At 47.1% G+C, this 18,759-nt stretch overlaps 1 protein-coding gene across 7 annotated transcripts in view; it reads right to left on the reverse strand.

The window, feature by feature from the left end:
* The window catches only part of LOC121875873 (rootletin-like), a 130,030-nt gene that overhangs the window by 78,482 nt on the left and 32,789 nt on the right, over nt 1–18,759 (reverse strand). For 6 of the 7 annotated variants that reach the window (XM_042380587.1, XM_042380588.1, XM_042380589.1 and 3 more), the window contains exons 2-4: nt 8,340–8,506; nt 7,680–7,874; nt 3,751–3,925 (exon numbers count right to left, since the gene is read on the reverse strand). In XM_042380587.1, coding sequence (XP_042236521.1) covers nt 3,751–3,925; nt 7,680–7,874; nt 8,340–8,506 — 537 coding nt within the window. Of the gene's footprint in view, nt 1–62; nt 524–3,750; nt 3,926–7,679; nt 7,875–8,339; nt 8,507–18,759 lie in introns of those variants that run through there. The other variant, XM_042380592.1, reaches the window with a different exon arrangement.

Below are 18,759 nucleotides of genomic sequence, written 5' to 3' on the forward strand. Positions count from 1 at the left end.
TCATAATATGCTGAACTCATCATTAGATCATCCTGAGTCATCATCAACAATAATAATAATACCTTCAAACTGATGATCGGATCCTCAGATGGTGTCAATCTCACCCTCCTCCTCCTCATCTTCCTCTCCTTCACACACACGTCATCACTATCACTGTGCTCTTCTTTCCTGTCTCTCTTCCTTCTCCACCTCCTCCTTCTCTTAGCCCCATCATCACTCTTTGCTCTCCTCCCCATACATAGTTCCCAGGCTACTCCATACTCCGCTTTACGGTTCTTGGTACACTCACTGTCACTCTTACTCCTACTTCCCCTCTTCTTTACTCTTTGCCAGTTCCCATCTTCACTCTCCTCCCTCACTTGTTGCAGGAGGCCATAATGGTACCTAGGGTCATCACACTGACCTTCCCGGCACCCGAGGTCATGTCTGGTCCTCCAATATAAAGACGGTCCCATGGAGGATGACCCGGTAAACTTCATCAGTCAAGCACTATAAACACACCCACTTAGCCAACGACACACTCATTTACCGTCTCCACCTTCAAGAACACACACATAACATAATAAATAACTAAATAACCAAATAACACCACACAAACCACTGAACAATACCCCGAGTACTGTAACGCTGTAAAGATACGTGAACCCCCCCGGACAAACTCTTCACAACACATTTTTAGGCGAATATGGAGGCCTTGCGTTTTAAATTCTCTATAAAAAAATATGAATTAATGTATCTAGGCTCTGACTGCCACTCAAACATGCAGGAGTGTTATGTGTGTTGGTTAGGGAGCGCCAGGCAGAGGTTCGACTGACTGACGTGACATCACCAGGTGTCGAATTCACGAGCGAATCTGTTTCTTTACTTGCCCTTTAATGCTGCCAATAATACCCGCTTTTTAAATAGTCCCAATACACAGCTTTCTTTTCATTATAGATGTTTATTTTTTGTGGTAAGGCTCGATTAGTCTTATTTAAAATGTGTTCTTGTAATTCCAGTAACAAGGAGAGACTAACGTGTAAACCTGAGACTACAGCCCACCACCACCGCTGTATCGAGGATCACTGACAACTTTCACTCATACACTCACTTCATTGTCAGTTTGTCTATCAGCGACATTATGCTTAATATATTTTCTGGTGAGTGTTTTCAGGCGAGAGGATGGCACACGAGGAAGGGTTGAAGGGTGTTGAGTGTGTGTATGGCGGAGGACGAGCACTGGCGCACTCTAGCTTCCCCTTGTCCTGTTTGAGTACCACCAATTATCTATATGTTCTCGTTAGTGTTGATACCACCACTACCCACACACCCCTTACCACACCACACACCCCTAATAACCATAACCCTCCTCACCACACACACACTATATCTGCCTCACACCACCACAAACACACCCTCACCCGACACAACCACAGCACACACTCACACCACCGTACCACACCTTCACTTTCAGTCATCGCCCCAATACTGACACAAACATAATAATTAAAACGACGAAAAAATATAAAAATAATAATCTTCTTTCCTGCAACACCCCCCCCTCCCTACTGACTCATCAAACACGTCTTCGAGATAGGATCAGAGAGGTCGATAAGGCCGTGAGTGTACAGGTAACAAGTAGTGTCATGAACCTTATGTTGGGGGATGATCCTTATCTGCTAGCCAACACGTACTAACCCCCCTCCCCCATGTGTGTCATTATTGCTAGCCACTTGAATCGAACTTGTTGTGGTCCGCTGTACTCCACACCACCCACTTGACTCGTACTTGTTGTGGTGGGAGAGGGGGGGGGGGGGGGGGAGGAAGGAGGCCAGGTAGGCAGTGAGTGAGCGCCAGTAACTTCCTGAAGGAGGCTGATGAAGGTGGAACACACCCTAGGATTATTATCTGGTGCCTGAGGTGGTGGTAGTGGTGGAGGGGGGACCTGGGTGACTACTCTCTCTCTCTCTCTCTCTTTCTCTCTCTCAGTAACACGTCAAAACTCTGCAGATGTCTCTCTCCAAATCACACCAAGACTGGCGTAAAATAATCCATTGTAGTGATGGCGACAGTGATAGATCAGACGTTCCTCCTGTTATCAAACTGCCAGGTGCGTCACGGAGTAAATAATTCACTACGTCTCTAAAACTGCAGAAGAAAATACAAAATACTGCACCCAGGAATACAAAACCTCTTTATAATGTATACTAACAGACAACTACAGAGTAATACAAAACCGAATCACACTGAAATACAAAACAAATACTGTATAACTTACTTAACAAAAACAAAAGACTACCGATTCCAAGCCACACATTATATTCCCTATCAACCCTCAACAACAAACAACTTTTAATTTCACAGTAAACAAATACCTTAACACTGTACAAAGCCAACCACACCACGTCGGTAATGGCGGTAGTGTATGGGTGGACGAGAGATGGCACAGTAGGGATACAACTTCCTCATTTACGACAGAGAGAGGGAAGGGGGAAGGGGGATGGGGGAAGGAGGGAGGGCTGGAGGAGGGGGGAGAAGAGGGCGGGAAGAGGGGGTGGGTAGACCAAGAGTTCCTCCCGGTAGGTATTCCTAAATTACCCCAACACAAAGAATCCTCGTGAAGTGATGGCCACGGCACGCGATAATCTGCTCACTGAGGTTATTCTAGAGTCCTGTGGCTGGGTCTCTCTCTCTCTCTCTTGCTTCCTGCTTCATTCATTCCTCCCATTTCATGATTAATTTTGACCCCGGGACATGATAGGGTAGGGTTAGGAAGGGTAGGGGGTAGGGTAGGGTGGGTAGGGTTGGGTAAGGTGGTGTTGGGTCGGGTTGGGTTCACTGTACACAAAGTATAGATTCACTCGTATGTAATTCCATTGTTTTGATTCGCATGCTGGGAGGGAGAGGGAGCGTAGGCAAGGAGTGTGTAATCTCTAATCTGTTTTTCCTGCACTGTTGGGTACAAAACTGCTCTGGGCTGACCTCTAAGCCCTGCCAGTACCAAACACTAACTGTCTGGACCAATCACAAATCCCCACGAGAGTTTAACCCTTTGAGGATGATGATTTAACCCTTAAGAGGACGATGATTTAACCCTTAAGAGGACGATGATTTAATCCTTAGAGGACGATGAACCCACTAGGACTCAAAGGTTTAACAAGGGTTTATATATATACCGCTTTACTGGTGATGCGGCGAGCGATGGACACACACACACACACACACACACACACACACACACACACACACACACACGCTAGCCACACACGCACTGGATGACGCACCTGACAATATCCACATCACGAGATTATATTTATTTTTTTACGAGTACGAATTTAACTAATGCGTTATATGATAATTTCAACCCTAACGCTAACCTAACCTAACCTAACCTAACCTCCTCTCACGGCTACAGAGGTCAAAGGGGCCCATCTCTATCCTACCAGGCCCTAACCCAACTGCTGGCTATTAAAACTGGGAGCAACCTGAGAAGTCACCAATATACACACACACACACACACACGTTATCAATATACAATTTTACCCTGTAATTTCTTCATCTCTCTCTTTCAATCCCCCACCCTAAGCAGCAGGGGGCATATTGCTCTCTCTGTCTGTCTGTCTATGAACCATCGCAAAAGTACCACCACCACGTGAAATAAAAAAACATTGTGTAGAGTAAACAGCAATTACAGGCAAAGTAAGAGAGAGAGAGAGAGAGAGAGAGAGAGAGAGAGAGAGAGAGAGAGAGAGAGAGAGAGAGCACCTTACCTCCAATCTGTACATCTCTGGGTCATCCATGGTGTCAGAGGTGGTGTGAGCCAGGTGAGCGACGGATAGCGGGGTGGAGGGGGAGGTGCTGGGGAAGAGGTCTCGCCGTACACGGGTACTGCCTCCTCCAGGTGTTAGTGGGGGTTTGATCGGTGTGCTAGTCGTCACCCCAGACCTGTAGAGGGATAAAGAACATGTTATGATTGTGTTATTTGTTATACTTTTGTTACATATATATATACGGGATACATACACCTTCTCTGGCTCTTCCTTCTCCTCCCCTACCCATTCCTTCTCCACTTCCTCGTTGTTCTCCTCTATCTCCTCTTCCCCCTCCTCCACCTCCACGTAAATCATCACACATTATTTATCAACGTATAAACTGTTTTTGTTAGATCAGTGTTTTATTTTTTTCTAACAATGAGCCAAATTTTGCCTCAATATTGGGCTTCATCTTTCTTAACTAACGACACGTATTAGAGGCGAGATTATACACGTAAACACGCTATTATGAATCTCTTCCCGGAGCCACACCTTCCAAGACGTCACACCTCCAAGACGCCACACCTCCAAGACGCCACACCTCCAAGACGCCACACCTCCAAGACTCACCACCATCACCCCCTCCCTGTCACCACCGCCTGGCCAGGGCCAGCTTCCTGACACATGTTAAGCTATCACAAGGTCAATCAATATAAACTTGCATGACGATCTATCTATCTATCTATTTATCTATCTACTGGTGAACGTTTGGTCAATTACCGCTTCATATATGACGAGGTACCTAAATGGTCAAGGTGGTTACATCAAGACTCCTAATTGGTCAAGGTGGCGACCCATAGTTGTATCGTGGCACCTAATTCGTCCAGCTGGTGACCACACACACACCGCTCATTTGTCCAGCAACACAAATAAATTATCGTAATTTTCGTTATATAAAACAAATACAACGGTCACATATCACATTTAAACTTGGCATCTACTGTTGGAATTATATAAAAGAAAAAATACTTATTGTAAACATAACACAGCGGGGAAGAGGAAGAAATACGCAGATAAATAAGAGTGAAAATACGAACCACCTCATGTTTAGCCTCCCAAGCTTATTTCACCCTAAAGCTACCTGGGGCCACCAATCAAGGCAAGGTAAGGTAAGGTACATAGCTTAATACAATGACTTCATAAACACAACCTCCTATCATAAATACAGTACAGATAAAAAAAATCAGCTCTACACGGGCCAGTTACAGTGTTTGAGTTACAGACCAGTTACAGTAAACAGCCTTACAGAGACCAAGTCACAGTGCGGGTTTAAGCTACAGTCACCTGCGTCCACTGGGGGTGATTATGACACAGGTATCTGAACATATCTCCCAGGCCGGTTGTTGCGGTGGGTGACGTATGAGGCTCTGTTCCTGCCTCTCCTCTACTCTACCTACCTCTCTCTCTCTCCTCTACCTACCTACCTCTCTCTCTCTCTCCTCTACCTACCTCTCTCTCTGCTAGAGAGGGAGGGAGGATAGAGACAGGAGTACTGATGATGAAGGGTACAGAGTAGAATGGAGAATATATTAAAGAAACACACACACACACACACACACACACACACGCACACGCACACACACACACACGTAATGGTAACCACGAGTCTGCAGATACAATGTTAATTAAGTGATAAAATAATAACCTTAATTCAAAATTCCTCATAACTCGGTAGATATCTGGACCCGTGCATTAAGGGGTTCGTGTAACTCGGGAACCAAACTGGATTATATATATATTTCGGAGTTTTTTTTCTTCTTTTCTTCTTGTAATAAAATAAACAAAATCATATCATTTGTTTATTTTACATGATGATTAAAGAACCTGACCTGACCTGACCTGACCTGCGAGAGAGAGAGAGACGTGCGTGAGGAGCATCGTCATCAACCACCAGAATGTAAACAAACAAACACACGTGGTTCTTAAAAACACGTCCTGACCCCGACTAGTGCAGCACGTGACGTCATCCTCTTATAGCTCCGCCCACTGCTCCTTCCTACCTGATCAAGTTAGCTTTGAATATATCAGCTTCATTATCTCAGCTATTCTTCCTGATGTGAGCCAGATATAATTGTAGCTTTTGCATGCAGGTCTTTGAGGGGTCAAATCACCTTAACAATAACAATAACAACAACAATAAACCACCTTAGATACGAGACATGAGAAAGACAAATGAGAAATACAGGTGAGAAAGACAGGTGTAAATTACCCAGGTGAATCAATCAGGCGGACCCTAATTCAACCTTCAGGTAGGTGGTCGGTCCCACACGCCACTTACCCCCAGAGGACGACCAGAGGTATTAATTACAGGGGAAAATAAGGTCATTGTCTGGGGGTTAATTATGTTTGAGAAGGTGATAAGTAGCGTGTTAAAGAGGGCGGTGGTGGGGGGAGGGGGTGAGAGGTCAAGGGTGCAGGTAGTGGGAGGTGAGATGTGGAGGTGTTGGGAGAGGTGACATGAGGTGGGTGTGTGTGTGTGTGTGTGTGTGTGTGTGTGTACAATATCCCCGTCTCTATCCCATAACACATCTTTTATAAGCATCAATAACAAATCAAAATCTATTATCGTTTCCTATATTCAACAAAATCATTTAAATCCAAAAAAAAAATCATACAAGAAAAACTCGTAATTAATATTGAGGTTAGTGAATGTTGCATGCTGGGAGTCACTACGTCAGCTGCCCTAACCTGACCGTGGCTAATTCTCCCCATTGGCTGGCAGGAAGATCCACTATTATCTCACACGGGGAGTATAGCTCAGTTCTTATTGGCTACCTTCCACCTGCCGCACTACTGCTACTGTGCCATGATGTTGTTGTTGTTATTGATGGCACTGTATTATGATTGTTATTATTATTCATTGTTTAGTATTATTATTACTATTATTTTCATCATTATCATCCTAACTTAAACCAGCTTTAACCCCATCTTTCCCCAATATTTCCCCTGGGTAACAACACAGATAAGATTCAAACCCAATCTCCCCCCCTCTTCCCCACCTTCTATCCTGGGTAACCAACAGCACAGGTAAGGCTCGGCTCCCCCCACCCAGGTGTACTGTATAGCCAGGTATTAAACACAAGGTATATATATAAATATACCTGAGGCTATATTAATTACTGCTATACCTGCCCCTCACCCCTCCACTTCCTACCCCTCACCTACTCCCTCCTACCTGACCCTCACCTACCCCCTCCTACCTGACCCTCACCCCTCACCCTCCTCCACCTCCTACCCTCACCACCTCCTACCTGACCCTCACCTACCCCCTCCTACCTGCCCCTCACCCCTCACCTACCCCCTCCTACCTGACCCTCACCCCTCCTCCTCCTACCCCTCACCACCACCTCACCCAAACTGCCTAATGATCCCTACCTGTTCCTGAAATATAAAATGAGAGTAACGGTGAGGAAGAAAGTAGAAGGGAGAGGGAAGAAAAGGAAGGGGGAAGGAAGGGAGAGAGAGGGAGAGAAAGAGGAAAGAGAGCTAGGTCCCACAGGTACCTCTCTCTCTCTCTCTCTCTCTCTCTCTCTCACACACACACACTCTTAACCTAATCACCTGGAAGCGTCACTGAAACAATTATTCTCTAATGCAGTCTAATACAAGTTAACTAATGACCCTTAAGGTAAATGTACGTGTGAAATTATTACCTTAATTACCCCCAGCCCAGGTGATTATGACAGGTGGGGGGATGTAATTAAGGCAGGTGAGCTCAGGTGATGGAGGGGGTTAAAGACTCGGGGGGTTAAAGACTCGGGGTAATTATCTTATTATGAATTAGTAACATATAAACATTAAATTTACATACATACATACATACATACATACATACATACATACATACACATACATACATACATACATTCAACACTGGATAACCTGACCTGTGGGGCGCGGCGGAGGTGGTGTGGTGACGAAGGTGATCCCCGCGGTAAACGTCAGTGAGGGACCTGGCGCGGGGCTGCAGGTACCGGAGGTGGTCATCCCTCGCTGACCCTGACTCCTCCCCTGTCAGGTCACCGCGACTCAACCTCGACGACGCCTCTCCTACTTCCGGTTCACGTTCTAGGGAGTGGTGTCTGTAGGAGGGAGGGAGGAAGCACCGTCAGTAGAGGAGGGTGAAGAAGGGGGGGGTGGAGGAACAGCGACTACACACACACACATTATAGTGAGGGAGGGAGGAGAAGGGAGGGAGGAATGAATGAGAGGGAGGGAACACGAGGTTATCATCATCTTGGGAGTAACTTAAACCAGTCGATGGTTTATGAGGAAGGGGGTGAAGCAGAGGTGTTATTATTAAACCAAGCATGGTGGTGACAACGGTAACATACACCACACCCTGTACTACCATTACCACACCCTGTATTACTACTACCACCACCACACCCTGCACTACCATCACCACCACACCTTGAGAGTTAATTAACGATATTTACCTGGCTAAGTAAACATATCCTAAATATACTCTCTGAATCTTATAATAAATCACTAAATTACCAAAAGGTGACACAAACAGTAAATAAACAATAACTAAATCACTTTACCTGGCGGAGTCGATGGAGGTGGCGCGGCGAGGTCTGCTACTGGAGGGACGTGGGGAGGTGCCTAGGTTGTGTGTGAGGATGTTCCGTAGTCTGGTGGACACGGCCTCCCCCTCCCGCACCAGCAGCTCCAGGTCACTGTCATGGCGGCCCACACTCCCGCTCAGACGCTGTAAACAACAACGGCGTCAGTCACAAAAATAAAACACGAACACATAAAATAATAATACAAATCTTAATATTGACTTCATACACAAAGGTAAATTAAAAGCAAATAAATAAATAAATAAATAAAGGGCACCAACTGAAGATTCTACACCACTAACATATTTCACCTGAAGATTAACCACCCTAACCTAACCTCAGACGCGACAGAAATGAAAACTTAACAGATACCAACAGACGCGACCACCACCTCAGGACGCCGTGTGAGTTAGTGCCACCTGGACGAGTGTAGTATAGAGAGCGGTGGGCCAGAGTGGTATAGGCTGTGTGTGTGTGTGTGTGTGGGTGTCTTAGTGGACTTGTCAGAAAGTGTCCGGCCGTCACGACACTTCCTACCACCACTACTACCACCCACCACCACCATCGCTACCACCCCCCCACCATGACAGCAGTACAGGACCTCCGTGACCAAACTCAATCAACACGTTTCACAAAATTACACCTCCATGCCAGGTATCAATCGAGAGAGAGAGAAAAAACAGGAAAGAGAGAGCGAGAGAGAGAGATAATAGTCGTATTCATCTCAAAGGGTCAATTCGTCGTACTCAAGGGGTCAACTCGTCGTACTCAAGGGGTCAACTAGTCGTACTCAAGGGGTCAACCTGTCGTAATTAAGGGTCAACTCGCCGCACTCAAGGGGTTAACTCTGTCGTACCTACAAATAACTCATCGTACTCAAGGGGTCAACTCTGTCGTACTGGAGGGATTAACAACACTACCCACTGGAAAACACCAAATTTAATCACAGTCTCCCCACTCACATAAACAGAATAACGCCCCACATTCACTAGTAGATAAGAGTACGATTTACTGTGGGATTACCAGGAGGTGTTGGAGGAGAGGCAGGGGGTGTTGGAGGAGAGGGAGGGGGTGTTGGAGGAGAGGGAGAGAGGAGGACCTTCTTGCCTGTCTTAAACCCGTGCAGAACGCAGTAGATCAAGAGGTACTGTTGGGCAAAGGTGTTCTGTTGTCATGTACACCTGTGAGGATATTCAGAGGTTAGGTCAGATTAGGTGAAGTTAGGTCACGTTAGATAATAAGTCATTTGTGTTTATGACACCGCCTATCAAGATGTCTCGGAGTAACGGCAGGTGAAGGGGCGTGACATCATGTGATAGGGGCATGACATCAGGTGAAGCCCTTTGACAGGACAATTGACAAGCATGTTAATTTTGGTAGTAATAATCCCCGGCTTACTTTAGTCTTACTTCCGGAGCTGGATGAGGTGAGTGGCCGCCGATAATACTGTACTGGGTGTTATATGGGGAGAGATAAGGTGATCCCCCCCTACTACACCCTCACCCCTTCACTCTACCCCCTCACCCCTTCACCCCCTCACTCTACCCCCCTCACTCATAACTTCTACCCTTCCCCCTTACTCTACCACCCTCAGCCTCCCTCATCACCCCACCTCCACCCTCACCTCCCACCTCCCTATTCTAGGTCGTGTGTTGACCCAGGATGTCAGGGTGATTCATGGCAGAAGGAGCAGAAAAGAAAACTAGTCCACACAATTATGTTTCCAGAGACCAGACGAAGGGATAATTACCCTGGTGGTCCGTAAACCTAGCAAACCCTCCATTTACCGGACAGCAATCTCTATCGGGTTGTAGTCCGGTATAGAGAGGTTTTACTTCTAACGGATCTCTATATAAGGGAGTGTAATCTTTCAAAGAGGAGAGAGTAGGAAGAAGGGTAGGGGAGAGGGGAAAGAAAGGAGGGAGGAAATGAGGAAAGGGGAGGGGAAGGAGAGGGGGGAAAGGAGGAGGAGGGGAAGATGGGAGAGGGAGGATGGTATGTAAGGATAGGTTATGTTATATTTTCCGAGAAGTAATTTAAAGGGCGACTAATGACTTGCAGCTCAGAGACACACGAGAGGCAGAGATTCAGTACCTCAGATCACTAGACCACAAGGGGGAGAGAGGGAGAGATCACCCCCTCCACAGTCTCTCTCTCTCTCTCTCTCTCTCACACACACACACACACACACACACAGACTGTGTATGTGAGGGATGGTGAGGGGGGGGACAGGGATCGTATACACACACGCAACACGCAGGTACACACGCACCTTCTTGGCCCCCCACCCGGTAATTTCCCCTCCCGGATGATCCACTGATCTTGGGTATAGTGTGGCCGCCAACCTAACCCTTATCACAGAGCTGCTCCCTCCCCTGTGTGAGTGTGTGTGTGTGTGTCTCAACAGCCAGTATACATCCCAGGTACCCCACCCCCTCCATCAGGTCCTTCTGCCCCTCCTCCAGCGGCCACACGAGCACAAGGCCACACACACACAGCCCCAGGAGGTTCTTCTTCCCATGAGGCAATACCGTCACCCCAACACCTGGTAACTTCTTGATTGGTGGTGGTGGTGTTAGTAGCAGTAGTGGTAGTAGTAGTAGTAGTAGTAGTAGTAGTAGTAGTAGTAGTAGTAGTAGTAGTAGTAGTAGTAGTAGTAGTAACGATAATATTAATAATAGGTAATTTAACGTTAATATCTCACTTAAACTAACCTAACTCCTTCACCCCACGTGGACTTAAAACAGTATTAATGCATCACTGTTGACCTTTTACAGACATTCCTTCAGAGTAATCAACACACCAGGTAGTCTTAGGGGGGCGACGCCATCTTTAAAGGGACCACGCTCTTGTTGACGTGCGTGTACAGGTGTATGGTGGCTTAATTATACTACTACTACTACTACTACTACTACTACTACTACTACTACTACCACTACTACTACCACTACTACTACTACTACTACGAATATACACAGACAGAACAAACTCAGACATACAGAAAGAACACAAACACACAAAAATACAGACAGAGGCAGACGCAAACACAGACAGACAGACAGACAGACAGACAGACAGACAGACAGACAGACAGACAGAGACATCATGGCTATCATCGTTCGTGCATCATCATCATCATCCTTCTTTTATTTACCAAAAAATTCTTAATCCAAAATCAGTCACACAAACACGTGTATTTAACCCTGACTAAAATATCAAAACAAAATACCTTCAAGTCACTACACAATCCTGGTGAGTATTTTGGTTATGGTATTTTTAAACTTTTATTAGAGGTTCAGTTTAAGAAAAGTAGTGTCGGGAGTTTTGTTTATACTTTGGACTTTTTTTTAGTTTTTCATATAGTGTAGGAGTTAGTGGATGCTCTCTCTCTCTCTCTCTCTCTCTCTCTCTCTCTCTCTCTCTCTCTCTCTCTCAAAAATGGGAGGGAGGGTGGGTGAGGAGTGTTTTGGAGGGAGGAAAGAAGTTTTGTGGAAGGAAATGAAGGAAGGAAGGAAATGAAGGAAGGACAGGAAGGTGTAATCATATTGTTGTGTTGTCCCCCAGGTAGCTAGCTCCCCCAGAGCTGGATCCCACGTCTACTACAGTACATTACATCGATCTCCCCCCTAGTGACACACACACACACACACACACACACACACACCAAAAGAACATGACAATCTAATCAGATAACCCAATCATCCAGGTAAGTTAGAGAAGGTTTAATTAGTACCTCCCTCCCCCCCCCACTACCTGCGTCCACAAGATGGCATTAAAAATAAATAAAGTAAAACCTTTATTTAACGGACTGTAAAGAGGAGAGTCCGTTATATCGAGGGTTCCGTTATATGTGAAACCTCCATCTAAGGGATTACATGGAGAGAAGTGAGTTTTATGAAGGTTTCACTGTAAATCGTGGTCACTGCTGGTATTAGTTGACCTCCAGGGTGGGGCAGTACCTTGAGGCCACACTGTTGACCTCCAGGGTGTGGCAGTACCTTGAGACCACACTGTTGACCTCCAGGGTGGGGCAGTACCTTGAGGCCACACTGTCAACCTCCAGGGTGTGGCAGTACCTTGAGACCACACTGTTGACCTCCAGGGTGGGGCAGTACCTTGAGGCCACACTGTCAACCTCCAGGGTAGGGAGTACCTTGAGGCCACACTGTTAACCTCCAGGGTGGGCGGTCAGTGCCTAGAGGCCACCACCTCAACAGCTCAATAACGACTCGCTAATCGACTTTGGCCCAACAGTCACCTACAATGAGCTAAAGTCGGGCCACCTTGCTTGCCACTGTACGCATACACATCAATACTGAGGAGGACCTACAGTAGATACCTAATCTAACCTAACCTAACCTAACCTAACCTAACATAACCTAACTCCTACAGTAGATACCGGCCTTTGTGATCCTCTCCTCCCTCCCATCCCTACTACCCTCTCTCTCCCTTCCTTCCTCCTCCCTCCATCCCCCTACTACCCTCTCTCCTTCCTTCCTCCCTCCCTCCCATCCCCCTACTACCCTCTCCCTTTCCTTCTCTCCTCCATCCCTGCCCCCTCTCCTTCTTCCTCCCTCCCTCCCATCCCCCTACTGCCCTCTCTCCTTCCTTCCCCTCCCTCCCATCCCCTACCACCCTCTCCCTTCCTTCCTCCCTCCCTCCATCCCCTACCACCCTCTCTCCCTTCCTTACCCCCCTACAACCCCTACCACCCTCTCTCCTTCCCTTCACCCCCCTACAACCCCTCTGACTTATTTAATGGGGTCATAAGCTTCGGGTAGGTCGGTGTAGGCTTGATAAAAACAAAATCCCTCGATGGGTGAATTATGCAGGAGTGGGAGCTATTCCTTAAGAGTTGTTTTGGTTCAGCTAAAAATACACAACTCGTTCATTACAGATTATCTAGGGAAGACGGTGGTGGTGGTGGAGGAGGAACATCAGGTCCCTCCTTCCTCCTGTACCGTCCCTCATTCCTCCTCCACCATAACAACAAACAGAACATCTTCCTCACTCTCTCATCCTCTTCCTCTTCCCCCCATCAAGAGTCAAGCACCCACCAGAGCCCTCCACAGCACCCTGACGCACCATAAACGACAAGTTGTAAACAATGAAGAAACATTAGTTATTTCACGTTATTGTCATGTCCCCCCCACACACACCACCACACACAAACAAAACCCCACAAGAGATACCACTACACATCCCTCTCACCACCAGAACATAACAAACAGTCACCAACACAATATCTTCACATCACCTGAGCCAAATTACCCACCACATTACATTCGTGTGGGGAAGAAAGAATACCCCTCCCCTACCACCAAGCACCATGAGCCCAATGATAAACAAAGCATGACTGGATCTGACTGACTGTTACCCTCAAACCTTCTGCTTCACACTGACAAAGAAACTCGAGCGAATCAGTTGATGTGTGGACGTGTGGCATGACAGGCTGGGCTGACTAGACAAGGCTCTGGGACCTGTTTGCATGAGACGGAGGAGAGATTGTGAGGGGTGGGGTGTGGGGGGTGGGGGAGTGGGGTGTGTGGAGTGGGGTGGGGTGAGTGAGTGGAGTAAAGTCAGGTGGTGTGTGTGTGTGTGTGTGTGTTAATTTACTTCCCTACGTCTACTGTCAATCCACTTCCCTACACCTGCTGCCAATCACTCTACTTCCTTACGTGTCCTGTCACTCCGTCACTGGCCGTCCCGTCGGTGACTCAACAAATTACTAGGTGCTCTCTGTTAAATAGCAAGTAAAAATGACTCCTGTGTGTGAACTTGCACGCCAGGGTGTGTAAGTACGAAACTTCTTCATCGTCACGGTAGAGTATGATTTTGAGACTCTCCTCCAGATACCAGGAATTAACCCCGATAATACCACCTTCAGGTACGAGGAACTGACCACCATAACACCTCCAGATACCAGGAATTAACCCCGATAATACCACCTTCAAGTACCAGGAACTAACCCTTAAAATACCTCCTCCAGATGCTAGGGAATGAACCATATAACACCACCTTCAGGAACCAAGATCTAAACACAAATTTCTCGACCAGAAACACCTACACGAGGCCAACACACATCCTCGACACCCCACACCTACACGAGACCCACACCTGGTAACCTGACCCACACCTGGTAACCTCTGACCCACACCTGGTAACCTCTGACCCACACCAGGTAACCTCTGACCCACACCAGGTAATACTCTAAAACAATGATTCCGGTTTCGTGACAAATACGGTTTATGGTTAAGTTTACAAGGAAATAGCACTAGGAAAACAACAGATGGAGAGAAAGAATAATGGGGATAAAGGAGAGGAGGAGGAGGAATAAGAGGAAGAGGAGGAGAGAAATGATGGATGTTGATGAATGTAAGGAAAGAGAAGGAGAGAAATATGATGAGAGACAGAGACTGAGAGACACATAAGAGAGAGAGAGAGAGAGAGAGAGAGAGAGAGAGAGAGAGAGAGAGAGAGAGAGAATAAGACACTCACGGTATATAAGCGGGCCAACTCAGGCAGGTGGGCGGGATGGCGGGAAATCCTATAGAGCGGAGACGACTTCCTCATCTTAACAGTCAAATCACAACCAAATCACAACCAAAACACAACCAATTAAACTACTCGTACAAACCCACAAACCACAACAAGAACACAGGTAAAAGCGGAGTGAGGTGGGCGGTGGGCGTGATCAGTAGGCGGTGGGCGTTGTCCAGTCGTAAACACCCGTGGATAGTAAACGACAATTAATAAATAAACGGATAACAGATAACGCAATAGATAACTAAAATAATATAACCTTAAGTACAATTATTTACACAACAGATAAAAAGTGATTAAAAATAATACGTATTAGTCCCGGAAATGGTTAGGTTAGGTGGCACAAACACACAGATGGAATCAAAAGCTTAAAATAATAAAACACAATAAATAATAATAATAAAGGTGAAAATAATAACAGTAAATAATAATAACAATAAAGTAAGAGGGAAAAAATGAGATAGAAAAGTGAACTAAAGATTAAAGCGAGAGGCCGGGCGTCACCACTCACGAGGTCCACTGTACTGGCCTCCAGGTAGGGAGTTGGTGAGCGAACTGCAGGTGGTGTGGCCTCCTAACCTCCCCTCACCTGCCACCGCCACCACACACACACGTACACACACATCACCGCTGCTGCCTCTCTCTCTCTCCCCTGCCTGAAGTACGATCACACACGTACACACACACACACACACACACACACACACACACACATACATCCATACATAAAAGCCTCACTATAATTAATAACATAATGGTATAATTAGCATCATTATAACCCGTCTATAACGTGTTTCTCCTGACCCAAGTATCACTGAATCAATAAACACCAGCTGGAGGGCGGAGTGTAACCCAGGCGGAGTGTAACCCAGGCGGAGTGTAACCCAGGCGGAGTGTAACCCAGGCGGAGTGTAACCCAGGCGGAGTGTAAGCCAGGCGGAGTGTAACCGGGAGGTGGGGGGTGTAACCCAGGCGGAGAACCCAGGCGGAGTGTAACCAGCGGGTGCCAGGCAGTGTAACCCAGGCGTGGACAGGTGTAACCCAGGCGGAGTGTAACCCAGGCGGAGTGTAAGCCAGGCGGAGTGTAACCCAGGCGGAGTGTAACCCAGGCAGGTGTAACCCAGGCAGGTGTGGCAGGCGGGTGTAACCAGGCAGGTGTAACCCAGGCAGTGTAACCCAGGCGGAGTGTAACGGCCAGGCGGAGTGTAAGCCAGGCGGGTGTAACCCAGGCAGGTGTAACCAGGCGGTGTGCAGGAGTGGGGGGTGTAACCCAGGCGGGTGTAAGCCAGGCGGGTGTAACCCAGGCGGGTGTAACCCAGGCGGGGGGCCAGGCGGAGTGTAACCCAGGCAGGTGTAACCCAGGCGGAGAACCCAGGCGGAGTGTAACCCAGGCGGAGTGTAACCAGGCGGTGTAACCGGGCGGAGTGCAGGCGGGTGTACAGGCGGAGTGTACCGGGTGGGCGGAGTGTAACCCAGGCAGGTGTAAGCCAGGCGGGTGTCAGGGGGCGCGGTCCCAGGCGGGTGTAAGCCAGACTGAATGAATGGCTTGGCTGGCTTACCTCCGTGTTCAGTCATGCGGTGGAGGTTAACCTGGCCCCAGTATTCTTAATTAAGTGGAATAAAAAACAGCTTGTGCGGCGTCCTAGGAGGGGGAGGAGATGTATTAAGTAAGCCTTCAAGATAGTGTGTCTGTGTGTTGGGGGGGTGAGGAGGGTGAGGAGGGGGTGAGGAGGGGGTGAGGGGAGGGGGTGAGGAGAGGGGTGAGGAGGGGTGAGCCCGTCTGTCAACCTGCACCGACTGGAGTGTGACCAGGGGCTATATGGCGCCATCATCACACTGACTATGTTTTATTGTGGAGAGAGAGAGAGAGAGAGAGAGAGAGAGAGAGTGAAGAGTACTGGGTAACATGCAGCAACATCGTGCACGGCAGGAGTCACAAGGGGGAATTAGTAACAGAGTAAGCAAGATGGTAATGATGGATGTACATGTGAGGGAGAGAGAGAGAAGGAGGGAGAGGAGAGGAGAGAAGGAGGTGGGAGGACAGCAGGTAAAGGGAGAGAGGAATAAAGGAGGGGAAGGAAAGAGAGACAGAGAGAGAGGGAGAGAAGGAGAGATAGGAAGCAAAGTTATGTTAGGTCAAGTTAAGTTAGGTTGGATTAGATTAGGGTAAGTTGGGTTAGGTGAGGCTAAGTTAGGTAAGGATAAGTTTGGACGGTTAGGTTAGGTTAGATTAGGTTAGATTAGGTTAATTAGTGTTATCAAATACCCCAAGAAACGTTTTAAGAATCACAAACCTATTCTTAGAAACATGACGTCACGCGCTCCAACCAATCAGGGCTACGTGTGCTGGGTGTTCCCGTATGCATGTCAACAAACTCCACCATTCACAGAGTAACTAATATAATCACCTTCGTACTCGTCGTAAAAGTTAATTAGCTTCCGTTAAATTATTTGTTCTTATATTTAAATGATTTTTTTAACTAGAGTAATTAAGAATTGATGGAAACTAGGAAAATAATAATACTAATGATCTTTACGTACGGGGTAATTAAGTGATATAAATTTACGGGGTTTTTCTGTGTTCCAGGTGTGTTTTTGAGTGTGTGAGGCCGTACAGGTAACATTAGTAACACACAAACCTACACAGGCACATACCAATACCCCCCCCCCACACACCTGCATTACCCAAATCAAGTTCACGTGCTATTAAATTTCTCCCGTGACAAAACCATAAACCACAACATTCCGGAGGTGTTTATACGACGCAACACGACAAGGGGAGGAGATAAAATATGTTAGTACCGCTCAAGGGAGGAGCTAACTTACAGGTGTTGACAACCTTTACTAAGTGAGAGAGAGAGAGAGAGAGAGGAGAGAGAGAGAGAGAGAGAGAGAGATCCCAGCTCCACTACACGTAAACAAACAAAACACAGCCCCTCTATAATGCGTTGGTGATGGCTGAAGGACATAAAACCATATCAATATTTCCCTGATACAGTTTACTCAATGGAAATAACGACAGAGTTTTCATTCACAATCTTTCCCCCCCGCCCCCCTGTGTGTTACCTCACGACACGCCCTGACTCAAGCCCGGCCAAGACTAGTGAAACAGACTACTTGATGATAATTCTTTTCTCGACCCCAGCCCCTCACCCTGTTTCCTGATTATCCGGCCACACAACACAGGTCGTATGGAAAGACCTTACGCTAAATTTTTCTCGTAGTTAGGGATCGTATGTTCAAAAAGATCTTAAGTTAAATTTATCCTCATAACTACAAGGAGGCGTCTAATTAGCCCATATTACCTATGACACAAGGATAGATTCTCAGAAATTCACAAGTTTAATTTCTCTCGTAACTGAAGATACAATAATACGTGTACATACATAATTTATACCACAACATATAGATGGCTTCTCAAAGGTTCGTACGACAAATCTTTCCTGCAGAGAGTTGCGTGTTTGAGGTGGGGAGACGATGTGGCCGGGGGTGCAACTGTCTGCGTGACGTGAGGCAGGGCAAGACGGCGAGGAGACACTGTACCTCTTGGGAACAGCGGGACAGAGGAGGAGGGGGAGAGAAGGAGGAGGGGGGATAGGAAAGGAGGAGAGAGAAAGGATAGAGGAGGGGGAGAGGGAGAGGATAGAGGAGGGGAGAGGATAGAGGAGGAAAGAGGATAGAGAAGGGGGAGAGGAAGGGAGAGGGGGAGAGGATAGAGGAGGAGGAGAGAATAGAGGAGGGGAAGAGGGGGAGAGGATGGGAGAGGATGGAGGAAGGGGTATAATATGGAAGTAAATCCGATATTACTGTAGATACAAATTACAAGAAAAATATTAAGCTATGGACTTTTCTCTCG

This window comes from Homarus americanus, unplaced genomic scaffold (assembly GCF_018991925.1).
Source record: "Homarus americanus isolate GMGI-L3 unplaced genomic scaffold, GMGI_Hamer_2.0 scaffold18884, whole genome shotgun sequence".
Lineage (NCBI taxonomy): Eukaryota > Metazoa > Arthropoda > Malacostraca > Decapoda > Nephropidae > Homarus > Homarus americanus.